Below are 23357 nucleotides of genomic sequence, written 5' to 3'. Positions count from 1 at the left end.
TGTTACAGTCCCAGAATTACACCAAGCACACATTGAAGAGAATGAGAATGCAATAGTACGAATTATGTTTCAGAGAGTATTTGCACCTATACCTAACATTTTTCTTTACATTGCCTTCCAGATACATGAAGTACTTATATCCATATGAATGTGAAAAGCGAGGGCTGAGCTCACCTGGAGAGTTGCAGGCAGCTATTGATAGCAACAGACGAGAGGGCCGAAGGCAGAGTTATGGATCTACATTGTTTAGCTATTCCCCTGTGGGGACGCCAACTATCTTATCTTCTCCTAAGATACAGATGCCAACTATAGCTATATCCACACATAATGGCAGCCATATTAGCCATGGATTTTCTATAAAGAAAGGTATTGTGTTTAGATTTTTACATAGTAAAACACTGAATTAATGGAATACAGTCTTCAAGAGGCACAATGGCATATAGTTGGCTTGTAACTTTGTTTCTATGTAGAGACAGGGAGAAATATCCCAGGGACTCAAATTCTTTTGTGCATTGAGTTAAATATTTAAGGCGCATTTACTTATTCGCAGTTGATATGCTGTAGTTTGCACTGTAGGTATCTTTGTCTAAGAATTCAAATTATTGATGAGGAGAAATCAAGGGTAAGAATGTGTGTGCACATTAAGCATATGTACAGTTATAAAACTAAAATCAATCCTTGAAATGGGGAAGTACTTCCTTTCACTATAGTGTCCACCATTTTGGTCACCTTCATTCATTCTTGTATGTATATAAAGAAAGTTTAGTCATTCCTAAGTATGGGACTGAGGTTTTAAACCATGGCATGCTTTATTAGTATGTGTCACTGATACCTGTCACTAATAAGTGCATTTAGTGTCTATTCTGTAACATGGGAAATAATTAATATTGAGGAGACAGTTGCAACATAATCAAAGATCTTTAGATCATGCTATAAACAGCAAATATAGGAAGATCTAAAACAATATCAGGACACTGAGATTAGAACAGTGATGTCTTGTTTCATGGTTGAAGTGATTAATTGCTGATCGTGATTAACATTCTGAGCCATCACTCAAAGGTGGATTAAGGATTTCCTGGGTCCTGAGCAAAGTTTCACTTAACCAGTAGTTACCCCATCCCTCCGCGACCACAATTCATTTAAATATAAAAGTATGGGAAATGCAAGGAGAAATGCGCAAGGAGTTGTTTATGCACTGCCTTAATAAAAAAAAACACACCACTGTAATTGCACTTAAGCAAACTTGATTAATTTTGTCAAACAAAACATGTTTACCTGGTGTTCCTACTGGCTGGAACCCAAGGGAACAAAAGCCGTAAATGAGAGTATTATTCAGTGTCTGACTATTGATCTCTTGTGGGTGTTGAGCTGAATGATGCTATCAAATAGTTCTAGCTATGAAAGACTTCAGTTATTTAGAGAGATAGAGGACCTGGGATTCTGTTTTTAGGCCAGAGACGTTTAGGGAGTATAAGTAGAGGTGATCAAAATTATGTGTTTTGATTGGGTGGATGAAGAGGTTGATAACCAGGCAATCTGGGGAAAGTGAAAATATCTTTTTCAACAGGGTGTTGTTATATTCTGGGATGCACTGCTTGAAAAGACGACGGAAGCAGATTCAGTTGTAACCTTCAAAACAAAATTGGCTACATAACTGAAAAGGAAAGAGATTGCATGCTTATGAGGAAAATACTAGGGTGTAGGTCTAATTGGGCAGTGTTTTCAAGGATCTGATATAGACTCAATGGGAAGTGCATGGTATCATTCAGTACTATATCATTCAATGATTTTATAAACAAAGAAACTGTGATTCAAGCAAATACAAGATTTCATTATTAAATTACTGAAACAAAGGCACAATGTTGTTTTTCATAAATGTATAAAACTAAATTTCAAAATGTGTGTAAACATCATAGCCTGCTAGCCTACTAAGCAGTAAATGTAATTTATGACATAAGTGCTTTTGCATTTTCTTTCAGTGTTACAGTTGGGTAATATCAAGAGTTGATTTGCTCCATTTGTCACCTAATGCCCAGTCGTTTAAATTTCCATTCCATGTACCAATCCTTGGAGGCCTAAGCTTCTTCATAGCAAGGGAAAATAACTGAAATTACATTGTAGTCACCTCACTTCTGGCTGTCCCATGTTCATAAAGATGACTGATTCATTCTGAATTTATAAAACTGACAGCTGTCAGTGCACAGGAAGCTCCTGTCCTTTAAAGTTGTTATTAATGTTTAAGAATTGAGGTTGCAGTTAGTTTATCGCAGCAACATACTTCTATCTGATTTTTTTACAAATCACTTCACACCTGTACATCCACCATGATGCCTGTTCCACTTGCCCCTCCTCCCCCTTTGCTAACAGCACAAACCATCATTTTCCAGCCCATTTCAATTCTGAAGAAAAGCTTTTGGAGTCCACATGCTAACTCTGTTTCTCTCATCATAGATGTTCCCTGATCTGCTGAGTTTTTCTAGCTTTTTATGGCTTTATTTCAAATCTCCAGTGTCCATAGTATTTTGCTTTAATGCACTTTTTGTTAAATCAATATTTAATGTATCCAACACTAATTAACAACCGTAGGAATGAGACAGTGTGCTTTTAAAGTTAATTTTCTGTGCCAGAGAGGTTGTTTAGAGTAATGAAGAATGCACCTATTCATGCTGCTTGACAGTTAACAGTCATTTGAATTCAAATGTTTAAATTCAAAGTGATTGAACAATGAGTTGGATGGTGGGTGAGCCATTTTTGAAAAGCTTTTCAAGGATGTGAGCATCTCAGACAGCAGCACTTGGATTTTTACATTTAACTGCACATGGACAGTCCCTAAGAAATGCTGGCTACTTTACACAGGAACATTTAAATGTTCTTAGGCCCACCTTGCCTTTAGCAGCAAAATGTAGCCCATAATCTTTACATGTCCTTCGAAAGACAAAACTGAAGTACCAGCTCTTGCAGACCTGTTTGGCAGCTCCTTCCCATAACCACCAAAAGCAGAGCAGCAGATGCGAGGATATTGGAAAGTACTTTTTTAATAAGAAATGATTCTTGTGAGAAAATGAGTAGGCAATTTCAGTTTAATACATAGGCAAATAGGACAAAAGAATGATTGATCATTGCCACACTTAACCTAGAAGTGCATTTTTCTGATATTAACAAATTGGTGCACAAAAATAATGGATATACTAGAATGTTTTATTTAAAGGCAAAGTCCAGAGAGGTTGCATTAGTTAACCAGGATATTTCTTGTAGAATTTCTGTTGTACCTTTGGAACACTCTTAAATTGCTGGTGGTGCACAAGGCAAAAATTACCAACGACTTCACCTCTGGAATGAGAATTCATCTCCTCATCAGAAAAGGTGCCACTTATTGACGTAGCCACCTCACCCTCTGAATTCCACCAGAGTTGTGTACTTCACATAATTTTCAGATTGACATTGATGCACAGAAAGGTACTTTTTCTTCCTTTAAAATGCACCTTTCACAATACAGTGCAGAATAGATTACGTGTCCTGTCAATTTGGAATTCTTTGGAGGCTATGAGCTAAAGAGCACTGGAAGGCTAGGAATAAAAATATCAAAGTCTCTCATCAAAAGTTTTTTTAAATTTCAGATGTATTATTTAGTGGTATATTATTAGTGATTAGTAATTATATTAGTAGTGATTTTCACAGAAAATCTTAAGAATTATTAATCAGATTTTTATTTTTGTAATCCATCAAAATCTGACCCTTGTAAACCTCATGACCTGACTGAGGTGTGGCAGTAATGTAAGTTGTGGTCCTATTATGGATTTGATGGAATTCTTTGCAGCGACCTCATCTTTTGGTAATGGATTGTTTCCTTCTCTCCTTTTGTTCTAGAAGAATCGATGCCCTCGACAGCCGGACACAATCGAATAGCAATCCCACTCAGTATCGCTGGTCATCATGTGACCACAGCTCAGGCTGTTGCAGCCCAGGCAGCCACTGCACAGGTAGCAGCAGCTCAGGCCGCTGCCCTGGACCAGCTGCGTGAGAAGCTGGATTCCGGGGAGCCTCCAGAGAAAAAGGTCTCAGTTGTGGCAGAAGAACAGCAACGACTTATGCAACAAGCACTGCAGCAGAACCTGTTGGCCATGGCAACACAGATCCCTATGAATATTAAAATCAATAGTAGAGGTAAGGCGAGGAGGGGAAATTCATGTGAAGACACTACATTCTGTTTCAGGTTTCTCATTAATCTTGATTAGATCCCCTACACTGTGGAAACAAGCCCTAACAAGTTCACACCAACCCTTCAAAGAGTAACCCACCCAGACCCATTTCCTTCTGACTAATGCACCTAATACCATGGGCAATTTAACATGGCCAATTCACCTGACCCGCACATCTCTGGACTGTGGGAGGAAACCGAAGCAAACCCACGTAGACACGGGGAAAACATATAAAGTCCACACAGGCAGTCACCCGAGGCTGGAATCGAATCTGGGACCCTGGTGCTGTGAGGCAGCAGTGCTAACCACTGAGCCACTGAGCCACCCTACTCTAACTTGTTGCACATCATCACCATGAAAAGCAACATTCTCTTTGTTCACTTGGAATCTTAAATTCTCTATAACCAACATGCTTTTCTTTCTTTACTTATTTGCTAGAATACGTTTCCTTGTCATTTCCATTTTGTTGCCATAGTAACAGGCTGACATGTATATTTTGTTGTGTTGAAACTGAGACCCATTTCAGTGTCTCTGAATTTAATTAATTCTTTTCCCTCATGTCAATGTATGGCACTCCTGACCTCCTTCCATCTGTCCTACAGGTTTTTGAAATTTAACTTCAGTTCATTTCTGCTTGAATTAGTCTTGTTTTCTAAACTTACTGTCTTCTTCGCTGTGGGCATGAACATTTGTCTATAGTTTTTTCAAGAAGTAATAATTAACTGTCTTCTGACTAGATGTTAAGATATTCTATATAATTGTACATTTGAAGTAGTATACTGTGTAATTTGTTCAAATAATCAGATAATATTGTTTGCCTTACATGGGAAAATCCTAGCAGATTATACTAAAAGACTTTTTATTTCTGTTTCGTGAGAGTGATGTTTAATGTACTTTTGAGAGCATATTGTATGGTCCCCACCTTCCATACTTGCGTATGAAGACCTTCTGCTTTTATTAAACTTTTTTCATTCCCCAGAAAGGTGAGATATGCCTGTGCTGTAGAATAAAACATCTGCCCACATTTCATATTCAAATATCAATATTGGGTACGCATTGGTAAGTTATACCCTGAGCAAGGTCTGAGTCAAATCTTCAGCATTCTGCCGCCGTAGTGTCTTAACCTATGTGGAGCATCAGCTGCTGCAAGACATTATCCAGATATCTACTCTGAGAACACAGGCTCATATATCCAATCTTTACTATCTACTGTGACTGGGCTTTGAAAGGCAAGTAGGTGCTGCAGAAGTTCAATTGGACAAAACGCAAGTGGATTAGGGTGTAATGTGCGTCGAAGTTTCATTTGAGATCATAACAGAAATGCGCTCACATATTTAATGGCAGTTCTGTTGCGTAGCATTTCAGTTTTGAGGAATCTGTGTACTTTCTGTCTATGAAATGAGGGTGAGAACTCCACATACAAGCAGTCTAGTGACCAAATGATGGCTGTACTCTTATTCTACATGTAAACATTTTTGGAGTCATCCTGGTACCAAGGTGGTTTCCCTGGGAAAAGAAAGTTCAGTTCTCTGTGGTAGGTTTGGTCATCTGACCTGGCATAGACAGGTATGCACTTGTTATGGTCCCAGATGATGTGAATGGGAGACAAGTTAGAGTGAAAAGAGAAATGAACAGAAATGGCAGTGTGCAAAAAAAATGAAACCTTCAAAGTGATAATTACTATAGAGATGAGACATGTTCCAACAAGAAGTAAACAGCATGTAGCAAACAAAATTGACGTTCCTGAGATAATTAAAGTGACCAGACTTTAAAAGAAACTTTTAAAAATGTGACACGTAAGCGAGTAGAATGAGCTGAGTTTTTTTTTAAAGGGAGCTGCATGGAGTCAATAGGTGGAATAGGTCCTTCTATGCTGCACCATTTGATAATTCTGTGATTCGATGAAAATACTTTGAAGTTGTGTACAAAATACTACCAAGGGCAGAATTGAAAATGTAGATGGGAAATGGGAAAACTTGGAAAAGAAGAAGAGGCACAGGAAAAAAATCCTGCAGTTATTAAAAAAGGACTAATAAAGAATTTTATTGACACATAAAACATAAAAGCATTGTTAAAGAAAGTTTAAAATTGGTTAGAAGTGAAGAAAATAAATCTTATACTGAATGAAGGTTACAATACAAAATGAGTAGTTTGTTTCACTTCTTATACAAGAGACTAATAGTAAAAGGTGATAAAAAAAGGTTACACAATTGAATAGAATAATTGGGGAGAATGAGGGGAAAAAGCACTGAAAGAAATTGTGGAATGTGAAGTGAAAAGGGGCACTGAGTCCTGATGATGGACAATGCACAGTATGAAGGGTAATCCGTGGGCCTCAAGTGGTGGTGGGGCAGCTAGCACAACCAGGGACCTTCTCTCCCTGAACTTAATCCTGGTGGAGCTGAGAAAACGGTAGAGGTTAGAGTATGCTACCAGTCTGCATGATTAAGTGCCTTTTCACCTCCAGGCTCACCACCTGCAGGAGAACATGATGTCATATTATGGATCAGCCTTCTTGTCAGTAATTTTCAACGTTTTAATTAAAGCAAGTGCTACAACATTTTAGCCTTCAATTTGATGCAGTTTCTGCTTCCTTTTCATTATGTTTTTATTTTAAAGTTTGTGTTTGTTGTGCAACATATAATGGTTTTGATCTAAGGACTTCATAATTCACTAAGGAAGCTTGCAACATGTCTGTTATTTTAATGGCTGACTTTTGCATCATGTAACTTTCTCTTTCCTGTGGCTCATAGTAGTAGCTTCACTCTCTTTAGCCCACTGTTCTCAGCATCTGTTTTAATTGCATAAGATTAAGTAAGTGATGTTTTCTGCTGGTACCTGAAAACATCCTGTGCAGATGTTGGTACTGTAAGCAACTTTACTTTCCTCTGAGCTTACCCTCTGGCTTTGTACCTTTTGATGGTATGTGGCTTTTCTAAGGAAGCAAAACATTTTTGATGCAGACAGTTACTTTGGTGTATAATTGCAGAGAAAAATTGCAGAACTTGGAGGTACAGAAGGATCGTGGTACTTCAATCACAAAATGTTACTTTGCAGGTACAGTAGGTGATTAGGAAGAAAAACCTGGAATGTTTTTGCTGATTGCAATAGGAATAGAAAATGAGTTGGGAAATTTTACTGCAGCTATATAAGACTTCGGTGAAACCACATCCAAAGTATTGTTTAATTGAAAAAAAAGACAAAATTTGCATGAGAAGCAGCTCAGAGAAGTTTCACTAGACTTACTCCTGAGATGAAGGGTTCATTTTAGGCATGATTTGGAGGTGCTGGTGTTGCACTGGGGTGTACAAAGTTAAAAAATCACAGAACACCAAGTGCACCCACCTGATGAAGGAGCAGCACTCCGAAAGGTAGTGCTTCCAATTAAACCTGTTGGACTGTAACCTGGTGTTATGTGATTTTTTAACTTTATCTTAGGCGGAAAGATTGAACAGGTTGGACCTTTATCCATTGGGGTTTAGAATGAGATGACTTTATTAAACCACGTAAGATCCTGAGGAGTTTTGACAGGGTGGATTCCGAAAGGAATTTCCCTTGTCACAGAAACCAGATGTAAAGGAACAGTTTCAGCATAAGAGCCTTTTAAGATGATGATGAAGAAACATTTTATTCTCTCCAAGTGTTGTTAGTATTGTGGTACTCTTTCACAGCAAATAGCAGAGGTGAGTGTGGGGTTGGGAGGTGGAAAGATTTGGTGTTCATTGAATGCATTCAATGCAGTTTTAGATAAATTTTAACTGACAAGGAATATAGTGTAGCAAGCAAGCAACTGGAGTTGAGACTACAACCAGATCATCATAACCGGCTCGAAGGACCAAATGGTCTACTCCTGTTCCTAAGACCCATGATCCTAAGCACTCACTGGATAGGTAGTGAACAAAATCCAAGAATAATTAGAGAAGAGTTGAACAGCAGTTTGAAGGGAGGAGAAAAGATGTGTCTGCAAAATGGGATAATTCTTTCATGAAGTCAACAATCAACTAAATAATTCTCTGTGTTTTAAGATTCAATGATACTGACAATGCTTGGTCTATGGTTGAATGCCTACCAAAGCACACACTTCATGCTCAGTGTTCACTGAGATCCAGATAAGTAACACATCAGAAGTACAAATACTGCTTTAAGCTCAATAGTTGTTCAGTGAAAGAGAACTTGATGAAAAAAAATTGCTTTAGTTGAAGATTTTCATCTTATACTCAAGAATTCGAAAGACTACCAATGTAAAAGTCGTATTGCGTGCAATTCTGGTCTCCTTCCTATCAGAAAGATGTGAAACTTGAAAGGGTTCAGAAAAGATTTACAAGGATGTTGCCAGGGTTGGAGGATTTGAGATATAGGGAGAGGCTGAACAGGCTGGGACTGTTTTCCCTGGAGCGTCGGAGTCTGAGATGTGACCTTATAGAGGTTTACAAAATCATGAGGAGCATGGATAGGATAAATAGACAAAGTTTTTTTTCTGTGGGGTGGAGGAGTCCAGAACTAGAGGGCATAGGTTTAGGGTGAGAGGGAAAAAATATAAAAGAGACCTAAGGGGCAACATTTTCACGCAGAGGGTGGTACGTGTATGGAATGAGCTGCCAGAGGAATTGGTGGAGGCTGGTACAATTGCAACATTTAAAAGACAACTGGATGGGTATATGAATTGGAGGGATATGGGTCAGGTGCTGGCAGGTGGGACTAGATTGGGTTGGGATATCTGGTCGGCAGGGACGAGTTGGACTGGAGGGTCTGTTTCTGTGCTGTCCATCTCTATGACTCTATGACTCTGAAAGGTAAAATAACTCCACACAAGCCGGTATTCCATCATCAAGTCACCCCTTATTTGCACGTGCACTTGTACTTGACATTGGTCCTGCTTCCTCAGAGCCAGCTGTCAGAGTGAACAGAACTTCTGACACTCCTGTTTGAATCTGTCAGTGGGGCTCTCTAATTGGATCAGATTAACAGCCCCAATCAGGGAACTTGTATTCTTTGAGGTCCACCTAGCTGATCTCATTATGATCACTACAAACCGGAACACAATATTTATACTGTGAGTATAAATGTGACATGAGCATGGTGATTGGTTGGCCAATGGACTTCGATTGGTAGAGATGTTGCCTTGGATAGTGCACTAGTTAGATGATGACTGACAGTTAATGGCCAAGCTTTGCTTCAAATTTAAATCAGGTGAGTGAACTTTGATCGGTCAAGGGTTACTTTTCTCTTGTCTTATGCCTGTTATAATAGATATCCTTTTGGCTTACAAAATATTGTACCACTAATCTAGAGAGGACCTTTTTATTACAAAATCTGGGTGTAAACTAAAACCTCATAATATACGACAGATCAAGGTATAAAAGAGGAGGGATAACTAAAAAGCAGTGGTTAGATGCCCATACTTCATTTTTAAAAGCTGATAGAATCGAGTTAGAAAGAAAACTGTAGGTCATAAAGAATTTTACTAATTGCACCCAATTTCACCTTCAGCTTCAGGCATGTAAGGAAGGGGAAGAAAAACATTTGGGCTATTTGTTAAGAGAAACTTAGTAATCAAATATCCCGGTGCGATCAGGTCCCAGGAGTCAGCTTATCATCTCTAGTTTACTCTCTCAGCTATTTTACTTTTTGACACTCATATTGGTATTTTCTTCTTCTTGCTTTCCCCAGCAGATGACAGACAAGAAACTGCATTGAACCTGTCTACAAATGGCATTAGCAGCATCAACATGTCAATAGAAATAAATGGAGTTGTCTACACAGGTAAATAGAAGGCTGTTTTCCGATGTAATTGCAAGCAGGAAATCCAATAACTTATAGCAGTGCAGTGGCGTTAAGTTCTATACACAATTTGATGTCTTTACTATAAAATCCATTCTAATGAAGTGGCAGTCCGATGCAGTTAAAAAAGTTAAATATCTTGAAATTGCCCTTGTTGATTTGTGGTCGATTGTGCTCATTGTCTTAGATTGAGAAACAGACTGCAGAATCCAGACTGTGTTGTTGAGCTGAGGGTTTAATTACCATTGTGTAAGCATTGGTAGCCCAGCGCCTTCTCTGCCGTGTCCACTTACCCTTTAATTTCCACCTGCTCCTCAAGGAACAGATGGAAACATGGAATTAAATAAGATTGAATGAGGAGGTAGGGGGATGGAATGGACGTATGGATAGGACTGGAATAGTTATCAGAGAATGTTGTGCTAAACACTGAAGCAAAACAATACTAAAATAAAATCTGCATCTTAGATAGTTGTTGCAAACATTATCATAGAATCTCTACAGTGTGGAAGAAGGCCATTCAGCCCATCAAGTATACACCTACACTCTGAAGAGCAACCATTCAGACCCACCCTGTCCCTGTAAAACTGCATTTCCCATGGCTAATCCATCTAGCCTGCACAACCTGGGACATTATGGGCAATTTAGAATGGCCAATCCACCTAGCCTGCACATCTTTGGACTGTTGGAGGATACCAGAGCACCTGGAGGAAATCCACGCAGACACGGGGAAAATGTGCAAACTCTGCACAATCTCCGGAGGTGCAATTGAACTCAGTCTCCCTGGCATTGTGAGGCAGCAGTGCTAACCACTGAGCCACTGTGTCATTCTATGTCTTGACCAGAAAAAAAAAAGCAGCACGTGGAACTGCAGTGAAATATTCACCATCTTTCATGACAGATGGCACAGTCTCTATACTTTAAAGCCTCTCTTGAGTTGCCTGATACCAGGCCAGCCATAATTATCCATAGCCCCTGTTTATATTTCCAATCATTCCACAGTGTGCAAAAGAATGCTGGTGTTTACATTTTTCCAGCATCAAAGGACTATGGGGGCAGGAGTAGGAAATTCAGCCCATCAAGACCTGCTCCACCATTCTAGAAAATTAAAGTGGAGAGGGTTTAGAAAAGATTTGCAAGGGTGCTGCTAAGAATGGAGTGTTTGAGTTATAAAAATAGGCTGGATAGGCTGGGGCCTTTTTCACTGGAATGTAGGAGGTTGAGAGGTGACCTTACATAGCGTTTACAGGATCATGAGGGACAAAGAGAAGGTGAATAGCAAAGGTCTTTTCTCTAGGCAGGGGAATTCAAAACTAGGGGCACATTTTTAAAGTGAGAGGAGATTCTATGATGCTATGATTTCCATCTACTTCTAATTCCTTTGTTAGTCAAGGACGCATCTACCTTTGCCTCAATAAATCTATGTCCACCACTCTCTGGGGAAGAGAGTTCCAAAGACTCATGACCCTTCAAGAGAAAATATTTCTTTTCAACACCTCCTTAATTGGAAGAACCCTGATTTTTAAACTGTACTTCCTCATGTCTTCCAGTGGAGAACACACCCTTTTAGCACCCACCTTCTGATGTCTTCTCAGGATCCCAAGTAGGTAGTAGGTAGTTCACCCTTATCCACAATCGTCAGAAACAAATTTGGCCATCGTGACTAAATGTGTGCTGAATGACCCTCAGACCCTGTCCTTCCTGATAATCTTTTGTAAAGCACTGCAAGAGGCGAGCTTCTGTATTCCATATTGTACTGAAGACACTGACCTGAGGTGGTCACCACCAAAGCACTCTTGTATGCAGTCACTGAAAATTCAAAATAACATTCAGTACCTTCAGCACCAAGATCTAAAACTGAAATGTAAATGCAAAAGGCTGGAAATACTCAACAGGTCAGGCAGCATCAAATCCAGGAAGTTAAGCACAGAAGGATTTTCTATTGAGGAGAGGTTCAGTAGGTTGTGTCTTTATTCATTAGAATTTGGAAAAATAAGAGATGCCCTTATCATGGAAAAAGACACAGTTAGCATTTCAGGTTGACGACTGAGGAAAGCTAACATTTTCAATGTGCAGTGTGTATAAGTAAGTACAGAGGCAAACAAAATGGTGAGAGGGGAAAGAATAAGATGGAGAGTCAGTGATAGAATGGAAGTCAGGCAAATAAGAATAAAAGACAAAAGGGATGATTGTGCAAAATAAAACAAGATTTTAAATTGAAATTATTTGGCATTACAGCATCAAATCCTATACTGATCCCATTATTCAGAGCTGAATGGAAATACACTCAGGATGATTTTGCATTGAACGGGATTGCATACTTTCCCCCACAAATACTATAATCACTGAAAAGAAGCTCATTATATTCTTTGTGGCTGCAAAATGTGGGTTCATTGAAAAGTCACAGGAAAAGAGTGGCACTTTCCTTCAAATTTTGCGATTTTTAAAATCTCATTATTTTCTCTTGTATTCTTTTTAGTTTCAGTTGTGCCAGCACAGCAGGCCTTGTTGTTTAATCATAAAATCCCTACAGGGTAGAAAGAGGCCCATCCAGTTCAGCAACCCTCCAAAGAGCATCCCACCCAGAGCCAGCCCTGCACCCTATCCCCATAACCCTGCATTTAGCATAGCAATCAATCTAGCCTTGGACTGTGAGAGGAATCCAGAGCACCCAGTGGACAACTACACAGACATTCGCCCGAGGCTGGAATCAAACCTGGGTCACTGCTGTGACGCAGCAGTGCGAACCACTGAGTCACCAGGCCACCCGTAACCTAAGGTTCTCCATAATTAAAATAGAACATACTATAAATTTGAGGAATTTGCAATCAAAACTATGAATTTACTTCTATATTTATTACCTACTAAAATTGTACAGATGATCCCCAATTCATTAAACATCTAATTTATGAATACTCATGCTTCTGAAGAAACTCCCATACAAGGCTGTATTAATATTAATTTTAAAGAGCCACCATGTGAGTGTTTCCTCATCCTTATGAACAAATATTTTATTGCCCTAAGACCATAAGACGATGAGAAATAGAAACAGGAGTAGGCCATTTGGTGCGTTGAGCCTGCTCAGCCATTTAATAGGATCATGGCTAATCCAACACTCCTCATGTCTACCTTCCTGCCCTTTCCCTGTAACCTCTGATTCCTCTACTGATCAAAAATCTATCTAAAGCCTTAAATATACACAAGGACTGTGCCTCACAGCTCTATGGCAAGGATTCCAAAGACTCACAACCCTCTGAGAGAAGAAATTCTTCCTCATCTCAGTCTTAAATTAGTGTCCCTTTAATCTGAGACTATGCCCTCTCATCTCAGACTCGTCCATGAGAGGAAACATCCTCTCGGCATTTACCCTGTCAAGCCCCTTAAGAATCCTATGTGTTTCAATGAGATCACCTCGCATTCTCCTAAACCCCAGTGAGTACAGTCCCAACCTGTTTAGTCTCTGCTCATAAAATAATCCCTCCATACCAGGGATTGTCCTAGTATTGTGCTCCAACATGCGTACAAATCAACTCATGAAAATACTCAAGAGCAGAACTCATTCACAACCCGCGAATTGTCCAGATACCTGACAAAATCAAATTGATAATGGAAGTGATACATCTTAATAAACTGCAAAATGCAGTAAAAATTATATTGTTATTCATTGTATATATTAACAAGCTAATTATACAGGAGTGCATGACACTGGCAATTTGACACATGAGTCAATTTCATGCAATACAAAATTGCATGGCCTTATAAAGTACACAAGAATTGATCCGTCAACCTCTCAAACTTGTTCATCCATTTTGTTATGTCCAGGCTGATCTGTACTTCAACAACATTCACCTCTCTTTGATCTATGTACGTTTATGCCTTTACCAAACAAAAGTACATTCATCTCCATCTTGGTAACTTAAAGTGATATGGCATCCACAGCCTTATGGGAACAGAATTCTAGGCACCTACTGACACTTGTCTGAAACCTGTTTTGTATTTAATTCTTAAATGACCTGGTAATAGTTTTGAAAATTGAGCCCTCTTGTTTGTGAAATCCTGCTCCAAGAGAAAGTAGCATAGCTGTATTTATCAAATGCTGGTGTCATTTTAATAACCTCCATTATATTTTACCTGCTCGACTGACAATGAAGATTCTTACTCTGCTGAAATTTAGAAGATTCCTGCAAATAGACACACAGTCCTACTGGTTGAAACAGACCAGAGTCTCTTTATGTATGTACAGCATTTGACTGGATTTTTCAGGTACAGCCAGGTAGAGGCAGTGTCTCACATGCATTGTTCATTTGTCCCAGCGGAATGACTTGTTTCTCAATGGACAGTTGGAGGATACAGAATAAACTGCCTCTTTATTTTCAATTTTAGTCCGAGATAGAACCCAAAATGGTACCGTTTGAGTCTCCAACCCACCCTCACACTAACTTGAGTTTGATTAGAGAGTGGAATAGAATATGCCTATCTGTCTGTTGAGCATGTGCTATGCTCACGTGTGTTCCATTGCATATATGTCTGTTCGTATTAAATAGCAAATTCTAACTTTTACTTTTCCCCAGGGGTTCTCTTCGCACGAAGGCCAGTCATTCCTGCAATGTCTGGCAGCAATGGGAACAGCAGCAGCTCTCAGGGCATGCCTAGTCCGGCATTAGCAGCACAAGCCCAGCCTTCCTCTTCCTCATCTCACATTCACACTCCGACCAGTTCTGCACCTTGAAGCCTCAACAATATGCAGGAGATCACACAAGACAGTCCCGGAAGACTCTGGTGTTTTTTTTGAGAGTGTATTTTTTTTTTGCAAGGAAAGTTTGCAATGAGAATATTAATAACTTTGCAGGTGAAGTGATGGGGAAAATAAACTCAATCATGCATGAGGGTCACATTTACTATATTGTACAGTTAATCACTGTTGGACTGGAATCCACTCAAATTTTGTGAAAAAGAAAACAAAATCAGAGATTTTAACTTTGCGTAAATCTGTTGCTTTCTGTAAGTGGGTTGACACTTATATTTCTAAATGGACATCCACACAACCACAGACTCTTCAATGAAGATGGTGATGAGGTTCAGGATGACCATTCTGATTGGACGCACTTGTCTATTTTATTGTGTACTGCAGAAACGTTCAGTTTTTGGAAGATTTATTAGATGTGGCCAAAAAGAAGGGGAGGAAAAGGAAAAAAAGAATAGCGATTGATCATATTTGCATCTTAATAATGTTTCATGATCTAGGGGGATTGATTATTTTATTTCGATAATCAGTTGTTTTCAGGAAAAAAAACATATACTGTAACTCAGCTTTTACCAAAGAGAGGAATAATTTATCAGGATATATGGCGTCAATCACAGGGCTGAATTCAACAATCATATTAATATAAAGTAAATATAAAAGAAAAATGAAAATAGTACAATATTGAAGCAAGGGAACAGTTTTTAAATGGGCTGATTAATACTTGTATGTTTATGGAGTTTGGTGTGAATGACACTGAAATACTGAAGGAAGTTTAATCTTCATAAGACTATAGAGAGAGAAAACAGCTTAAGGATTGTTCATACGGTACTGGATCTCGAAAGGAAATTGCCATATCAGGCAAGAATCTTGGGAATACATCTGGGGCCTGACCTTTTACAAAGCTACAACTGTGTTACAGGGATCAATTCTGTCTTATCATCCATGTCCTGTTGTTCACAATGATGGCTGCACGTCTGTCCCTGTGCAGCAATAATATGGAGATTTATGATTAAGTGCACAAAGAGAAAGAAAAAGAAAGCAGTGGGGCAGTTTTATCAATTAAGTGGCTTTATTGAATAGGGCCAGATGATCATGTTGACAGTGATGCACTGACCCAGGCTGTTGAATGGAATCAAGGGGGAGGTGGAGGTGTGTCTGTTCAAATTAATGCTGTCAGAATCCAACAGCTCATTGCAAAGGCTTGTCAAGTCTATAGAATTTAGTCTGAAAGAAGTATCTTGCTGGTATATTGATTACTTTTTCTTGACTTCTGATAAACTCAAATGGCAACCTCTGCCTCTACCCCTGTCCATTTGCTCTTCACAGATGCAGCCGAATACCTCGTGAATCTTCTAATTAACATTTAATAAGAAAAAAAGAGAGATGCTCATAATATACCTCATAGAAGTCATTTTATTTAATTTGTATTTTTATTGTAAAGCCACTTGTGAAGCATTTATTTTCACCAATCACTGTTTTTTTTTAAATTTTGTAATGTTGTACCAAAGAAGGGAATATTCTATTGTACACCTACCTCATTATTCTGAATAGCAGATTGTCAACTCCCAGTCGCATCATTAGGATCTTTGCAGGGTGTTAGGAAGGGAACAAGTTGCCATTAGCTGGAATTCTAGCTGACTGTGAACCAAGTTTAATGGTGGCTTTTTTTTGCTGTGTACCAAAGATCAAACAATACATTTCACACTTTGTTGAACAGTAGCACATTGCTGGTAAATATTTCTTGTGTCCATTATGTGTTGTTCACTTTGTTTAGGCTTTTTTGCAATGCTACGCAGTAGGACTTTAGATTCTAAAATGGCTTACTAGCTGTGTATGAAACTTTATTTTTGTTTTCTTCTTGACTAATCCAGTGCATTAAGTGAAAGCTGGATTGTGGTGCTCAGGGGTATCAATCGAAAAAAAAAAGACTTTCTTTGCCATTTGACTTCTCGTACATTTAGAAAATGCTGCTTCTTTGGAGAATTCCTCTCTCCAATTTGATGCCCATGGAATATGCATAATTGGAATGTATACTTGACTAAAACAATCAACCAAACAGCTTCTTAAAGTGTTTCACTCACTCTGGATTTTTACCAGTAATGTGTGTGATTGCTAATCATTTATTGTCAACAGCAGCACAATTTTTCTTACTAAATGAAATTTTTCTATTCACCCATAGGAACAATATTATTAGTCAATTAAAATTAGGATTGTTTTACTATTAGAAAAATAAATAACAATTGGTCAAGTCTACTGAATTACCCACATTTCCTTACCCCCACCCCAATTTTCTGAATGAATTTCCATATGCGTCTGTAGTATCCTTATTCAGTAATAAAACTGTTTTCAGTAAATCCTGAAACCATCTTCTGGATTAGAATTTTAGAAAGGAAAGAGATGCTATATCAACAAATACACTGTCAAGAGTATGTTTGTGTTAAAATGGTGTTTTGCTTTGGCATTGGAGTTATTCTTTGTAAACCGGTCAGAAATTAAACTGTAAATTGAAAGTCTATTTGAATGTGTGTGTGAATTTCTGCAAGCAGTTAGCATTATACACACTAATAGATTTGCTTTGGTCAGTTTCTCAATGAGAGATGCCTGTGCTCATATCTATTTCTGAAGTCAGTTTTGTCCACTTTGCTTCGTTCTGAATTTTTCTCACTAGTTGGGATTACAGCTCCAGGGTTGGTGAACAGTCTTTGCTTTCTTGCCCTACTGGACACTCTTCCAGTCTAAATTACTAAACACTCAGTTGAATCGACAGTATCAGGGTTATAGCCAACTCTGTCATCAGCTAGGATCCACTTAAATGCACTTTAAAGAAGCACATTGCTGAATAATTGATAAAGGAAAATGCTGATTGGTTGTCTTGTTTATTGCATCAACTAAAATGGAACAAAGAACTGCAGATGCTGGAGATCTGAAACAAATATAGGAACTGCTGGAGAAACTCAGCAGGTCTGGCAACATCTATGGGAAGAAAGTCCTGCTTTCTGATGACAGGTCACCAGATTCAAAATGTTAACTCTGTGTTCTTCCCACAGATGTTGCCAGATCTGCTGAGTTTCTCCAGCAATTAGTTTTTTGTTTCTGAGTAGAGATTAAAACTGGCACCTTATAGGCCTATCCTAAAACAAAAGCAAAACAGTGTGGACGCGGCAAATCTGAAATACAATCGGAGAATGCTGGAGAAACTCAACAGATTTGGTAATTGTTATGGAGAGACTCTGATGACTTCAGAACTGAAGATGGTCTTTAAATTGTAGAAAAAGTGGAGGGCAGCAACTGGAACAGACAGGAAAGTCAGGTGAAGGTTAGAGAGTGAAGGAGATTAAAGATCAAACGTGTCACTGAACAAAGGGTAAAGATATTTTAATATATATAAATTCAGACCTATCTCACACAATTGTTTGTCTACAAAACAACATTCTGCAGAGGCTGGAAGTCTGAAATAAAAATTGAGAATGCTGGAAATGTTCAACAGCTCAGATATCATCTGTGAAGAGAGAGAGTTAATATTTCAGAGCAATGACCTTTCATCAGAACAGAGGAATGATATAAGGTTTCACAGAAGCAAAGAGGGGTCATGGGAAACAAAATCAAAGAGAGGATTTCTGATCTGGTGGAAGGAAAGAATATTAACTGGCAAAAGTCTTCATGGTACGAAAGGGAAAGAAAGTGATAAAGGGTATAGTAAAGAACTGGAGATGTATTCAGGTGAGGTGTGAATAGCAACCATTTGAATGCAACATGTAGAAATAAAAAATAAAGTAAAATCCAAACCAAATAAAGACAGTGGTTATGGTTTAAAATTGTGAAGTTTATTATTGTGTAGAGAAAGCTATGAATTGTTGAGTTGAAAAATTAGGTGTTGTTCCTTGAGTTGGAACAAGCTAGCAAGGACAGAAAGGTCAGTAGAAACTGCAGTTTCTACACACTTGTTGGGTCAGTTAGCTCAATTGCTGGAGAGCTGTTTGTAATGCAGAGTGACGCGAACAGTGTACAATTCTTGTACTAGCTATGGTTACCATGAACCCCTTGTTTTCTCAACCTTGTCACAAGCCTGAGGTGTAGTGACCTTTAGGTTACACTCACTGCTAGCTCTCCTCTCTGTAATGGTGACTTTACCTTTATATTCTTGTGAGTGAATAGCAACAGGCTTTATTGAACATGACAATATGCAGAATATTTGGATCCAGACAGACCCAGACCCAATGCTCAGTAGCTTCACTTGGAGGGAAGGTGCATTTCCCCTTTACAGGAGCAAGGTGAGGAATTGAAAAGACAGGTGACAAGAAGCTCAAGACTTCTGACTCTGATGTCACCATCCTTTGACTTGGCACTCTACAGCTAGCATTTCGTTCCATGATTTTGTTTTGCTGGTTCAGGTCTTTCTTGCTCTTCTTCTTCCTTCTCACTATATGAGAACTATGTGAAGCCTCAGCTCCACATGTTTCTGTGTGTCCAACATTGTGATCTCCATTAAAGCATAATGAAGACTGAGTTATAATATTTGTACAAGGAACAGCATTTGGCTAGTTCCATACCAGGGGTTACTCAATAAGGAAAGCTGGTGATTATGTTCGATTATGAAATGTTATGTTGCCCTTGGATCATTTCTGTGATTTGATATATTTCTCACAGCCCAGGCTTCAATGATGACAACATTATGCTGTCCTGAGGCTAAGTTGATGAAAGAATAGCAGCTGCTCCCAGAATTGATTTACCCAATTTGTTTCACTCAGAATGTGCCACGAGACACTTCCTCTCCACTCTCCCCCTCTGAGCACTGTCCCTCAGACTGTACCATCAGGCCCTCACCCTCTGAGCACTGTCCCTCAGACCGTACCATCAGGCCTCACCCTCTGAGCACTGTCACTCACATTGTACCATCAGTCCTTCCTCCTCTGAGCACTGTCCCTCAGACCATACAATCAGGCCTTCCTCCTCTGAGCACATCCCTCAGACTGTACCATCAGGCCCGCACCCTCTGAGCACTGTCCCTCAGACTGTACCATCAGTCCCTCCCCCTCTGAGCACTGTCCCTCAGACTGTACCATCAGGCCCTCAACCTCTGAGCACTGTCCCTCAGACTGTACCATCAGTCCCTCCCCCTCTGAGCACTGTCCCTCAGACTGTACCATCAGGCCTCACCCTCTGAGCATTGTCCCTCAGACTGTACCATCAGGCCTTCCCCCTCTGAGCACTGTCCCTCAGACTGTACCATCAGGCCTTCCTCCCCCGCCCGAGCACTGTCCCTCAGACTGTACCATCAGGTCCTCCCCCTCTGAGCACTGTCCCTGACTGTACCATCAGGCCCTCCCCCTCTGAGCACTGTCCCTCAGACTGTACCATCAGACCCTTTCGCTCTGAGCACTGTCCCTCAGACTGTACCATCAGGTGCTTTCGCTCTGACCACTGTCCCTCAGACCGTATCATCAGGTCCTCCCTCTCTGAGCACTCTCACTCAGACTGTACCATCAGGCCCTGCACCTCTGAGCACTGTCCCTCTGACTGTACCATCAGGCCCTCCCTCTCTGAGCACTGTCCCTCAGACTGTACCGCCAGATCCTCCCCGTCTGAGCACTGTCCCTCAGACTGTACCAACAGGCTTTTTCGCTCTTGAGCACTGTCCCTCAGACTGTACCATCAGGCCTACCCCCTCTGAGCACTGTCCCTCAGACTGTACCATCAGGCTATTTTGCTCTGAGCACTGTCCCTCAGACTGTACCATCAAGCCCTCCCGCCTTTGAGCACTGTCCCTCTGACTGTACCAACAGGCCCTCCCATCTCTGAGCACTGTCCCTCAGACCATACCATCAGGCTGTCCCCCTCTGAGCACTGTCCCTCAGACTGTACCGTCAGGCCCTCCCCCTCTGAGCACTGTCCCTCAGACTGTACCATTAGGCCCTCCTCTCTCTGAGCACTGTTCCCTCAGATTGTACCATCAGGGCATTTCGCTCTTGAGCACTGTCCCTCAGACTGTACCATCAGCCCTTTTCGCTCTGAGCACTGTCCCTCAGACTGTACCATCAGGCTATTTTGCTCTGAGCACTGTCCCTCAGACTGTACCATCAAGCTCTCCCGCCTTTGAGCACTGTCCCTCTGACTGTACCAACAGGCCCTCCCATCTCTGAGCACTGTCCCTCAGACCATACCATCAGGCTGTCCCCCTCTGAGCACTGTCCCTCAGACTGTACCGTCAGGCCCTCCCCCTCTGAGCACTGTCCCTTAGACTGTACCATCAGGCCCTCCCCCTCTTAGCACTGTCCCTCAGACTGTACCATCAGGCCCTCCCCTCTCTGACCACTGTCCCTCAGACTGTACCATCAGGCCCTCACCCACTGAGCACTGTCCAACAGACCGTACCATCAGGACCTCCCCGCTCTGAGCACTGATCCTCAGACTGTACCATCAGGTCTTCCCCCCTCTGAGCACTTTCCGTCAGACTGTACCATCAGGCCATTTCGCTCTGAGCACTGTCCCTCAGACTGTACCATCAGGCCCTCGCCCTCTGAGCACTGTCCCTCAGACTGTACCATCAGGCCATTTCGCTCTGAGCACTGTCCCTCAGACTGTACCATCAGGCCCTCCCCTCTCTGAGCACTGTCCATCAGACTGTACCATCAGCCCCTTTCGCTCTGAGCACTGTCCCTCAGACTATACCATCAGTCGCTTTCGCTCTGACCACTGTCCCTCAGACGGTATCATCAGGTCCTCCCTCCTCTGAGCACTGTCCCTCAGACTGTACCATCAAGCCCTCCCCCCTTTGAGAACTGTCCCTCAGACTGTACCATCAGGCCCTCCCCCTCTGAGCACTGTCCCTGAGACCATACTATCAGGCACACCTCCACCCCCACTCTGAGCACTGTCCCTCAGACCGTACCATCAGGCCCTCCCCGCTCTGAGCACTGTCCCTCAGACTCTACAATCAGGCCTTCCCCCTATGAGCACTGTCCCTCAGACTGTACCATCAGGCCTTCCCCGTCTGAGCACTGTCCCTCAGACTGTATCATCAGGCCCTCCCCCTCTGAGCACTGTCCGTCAGACTGTACCATCAGCCCCTCGCCCTCTGAGCACTGTCCCTCAGACTGTACCATCAGGCCCTCCCCCTCTGAGCACTGTCCCTCAGACTGTACCATCAGGCCATTTCGCTCTGAGCACTGTCCCTCAGACTGTACCATCAGGCCCTCCCCCTCTGAGCGCTGTCCCTCAGACTGTACCATTAGGCCCTCCCCTCTCTGAGCACTGTCTCTCAGACTGTACCATCAGGCCATTTCGCTCTGAGGACTGCCCCTCAGACTGTACCATCAGCCCTTTTCGCTCTGAGCACTGTCCCTCAGACTGTACCATCAGGCCCTCCCCCTCTGAGCGCTGTCCCTCAGACTGTACCATTAGGCCCTCCCCTCTCTGAGCACTGTCTCTCAGACTGTACCATCAGGCCATTTCGCTCTGAGGACTGCCCCTCAGACTGTACCATCAGCCCTTTTCGCTCTGAGCACTGTCCCTCAGACTGTACCATCAGGCCCTCCCCCTCTGAGCACTATCCCTCAGACTGTACCATCAGGCCATTTCGCTCTGAGCACTGTCCCTCAGACTGTACCATCAGGCCCTCCCCCTCTGAGCAATGTCCCTCAGACTGTACCATTAGGCCCTCCTCTCTCTGAGCACTGTCCCTCAGACTGTACCATCAGGCCATTTCGCTCTGAGGACTGCCCCTCAGACTGTACCATCAGCTCTTTTCGCTCTGAGCACTGTCCCTCAGACTGTACCATCAGGCCCTCCCCCTCTGAGCACTGTCCCTCAGACTGTACCATCAGGCCCTCCCCCTCTGAGCACTGTCCCTCAGACTGTACCATCAGGCCCTCCCCCTCTGAGCACTGTCCCTCAGACTGTACCATCAGGCCATTTCGCTCTTGAGCACTGTCCCTCAGACTGTACCATCAGCCCTTTTCGCTCTGAGCACTGTCCCTCAGACTGTACCATCAGGCTATTTTGCTCTGAGCACTGTCCCTCAGACTGTACCATCAAGCCCTCCCGCCTTTGAGCACTGTCCCTCTGACTGTACCAACAGGCCCTCCCATCTCTGAGCACTGTCCCTCAGACCATACCATCAGGCTGTCCCCCTCTGAGCACTGTCCCTCAGACTGTACCGTCAGGCCCTCCCCCTCTGAGCACTGTCCCTTAGACTGTACCATCAGGCCCTCGCCCTCTGAGCACTGTCCCTCAGACTGTACCATCAGGCCATTTCGCTCTGAGCACTGTCCCTCAGACTGTACCATCAGGCCCTCCCCTCTCTGAGCACTGTCCCTCAGACTGTACCATCAGCCCCTTTCGCTCTGAGCACTGTCCCTCAGACTATACCATCAGTCGCTTTCGCTCTGACCACTGTCCCTCAGACGGTATCATCAGGTCCTCCCTCCTCTGAGCACTGTCCCTCAGACTGTACCATCAAGGCCTCCCCCCTTTGAGAACTGTCCCTCAGACTGTACCATCAGGCCCTCCCCCTCTGAGCACTGTCCCTGAGACCATACTATCAGGCACACCTCCCCCCCACTCTGAGCACTGTCCCACAGACCGTACCATCAGGCCCTCCCCGCTCTGAGCACTGTCCCTCAGACTGTACCATCAGG

At 41.9% G+C, this 23357-nt stretch overlaps 1 protein-coding gene across 5 annotated transcripts in view; it reads left to right on the top strand.

The window, feature by feature from the left end:
* LOC122544065 (AT-rich interactive domain-containing protein 3A-like) overlaps nucleotides 1-17230 on the top strand; it is a 452979-nt gene extending 435749 nt beyond the window's left edge. For 3 of the 5 annotated variants that reach the window (XM_043683096.2, XM_043683297.2, XM_043683359.2), the window contains exons 5-8: nucleotides 122-366; nucleotides 3868-4164; nucleotides 9870-9962; nucleotides 14549-17230. In XM_043683096.2, coding sequence (XP_043539031.2) covers nucleotides 122-366; nucleotides 3868-4164; nucleotides 9870-9962; nucleotides 14549-14706 — 793 coding nt within the window. In that variant the 3' untranslated portion in view covers nucleotides 14707-17230. The remainder of the gene's footprint in view (nucleotides 1-121; nucleotides 367-3867; nucleotides 4165-9869; nucleotides 9963-14548) is intronic. The other 2 variants (XM_043683220.2, XM_043683170.2) reach the window with 2 other exon arrangements.
* The last annotated feature ends 6127 nt before the right edge of the window (nucleotides 17231-23357 follow it).

The sequence above is a fragment of the Chiloscyllium plagiosum genome, unplaced genomic scaffold (genome assembly GCF_037043375.1).
Source record: "Chiloscyllium plagiosum isolate Xiang-an unplaced genomic scaffold, Cpla_swu_hap1 HiC_scaffold_1, whole genome shotgun sequence".
Lineage (NCBI taxonomy): Eukaryota > Metazoa > Chordata > Chondrichthyes > Orectolobiformes > Hemiscylliidae > Chiloscyllium > Chiloscyllium plagiosum.
The sequence above is the reverse complement of the archived record's forward strand: the minus strand, read 5'-3'. Positions and strand labels throughout refer to the sequence as shown.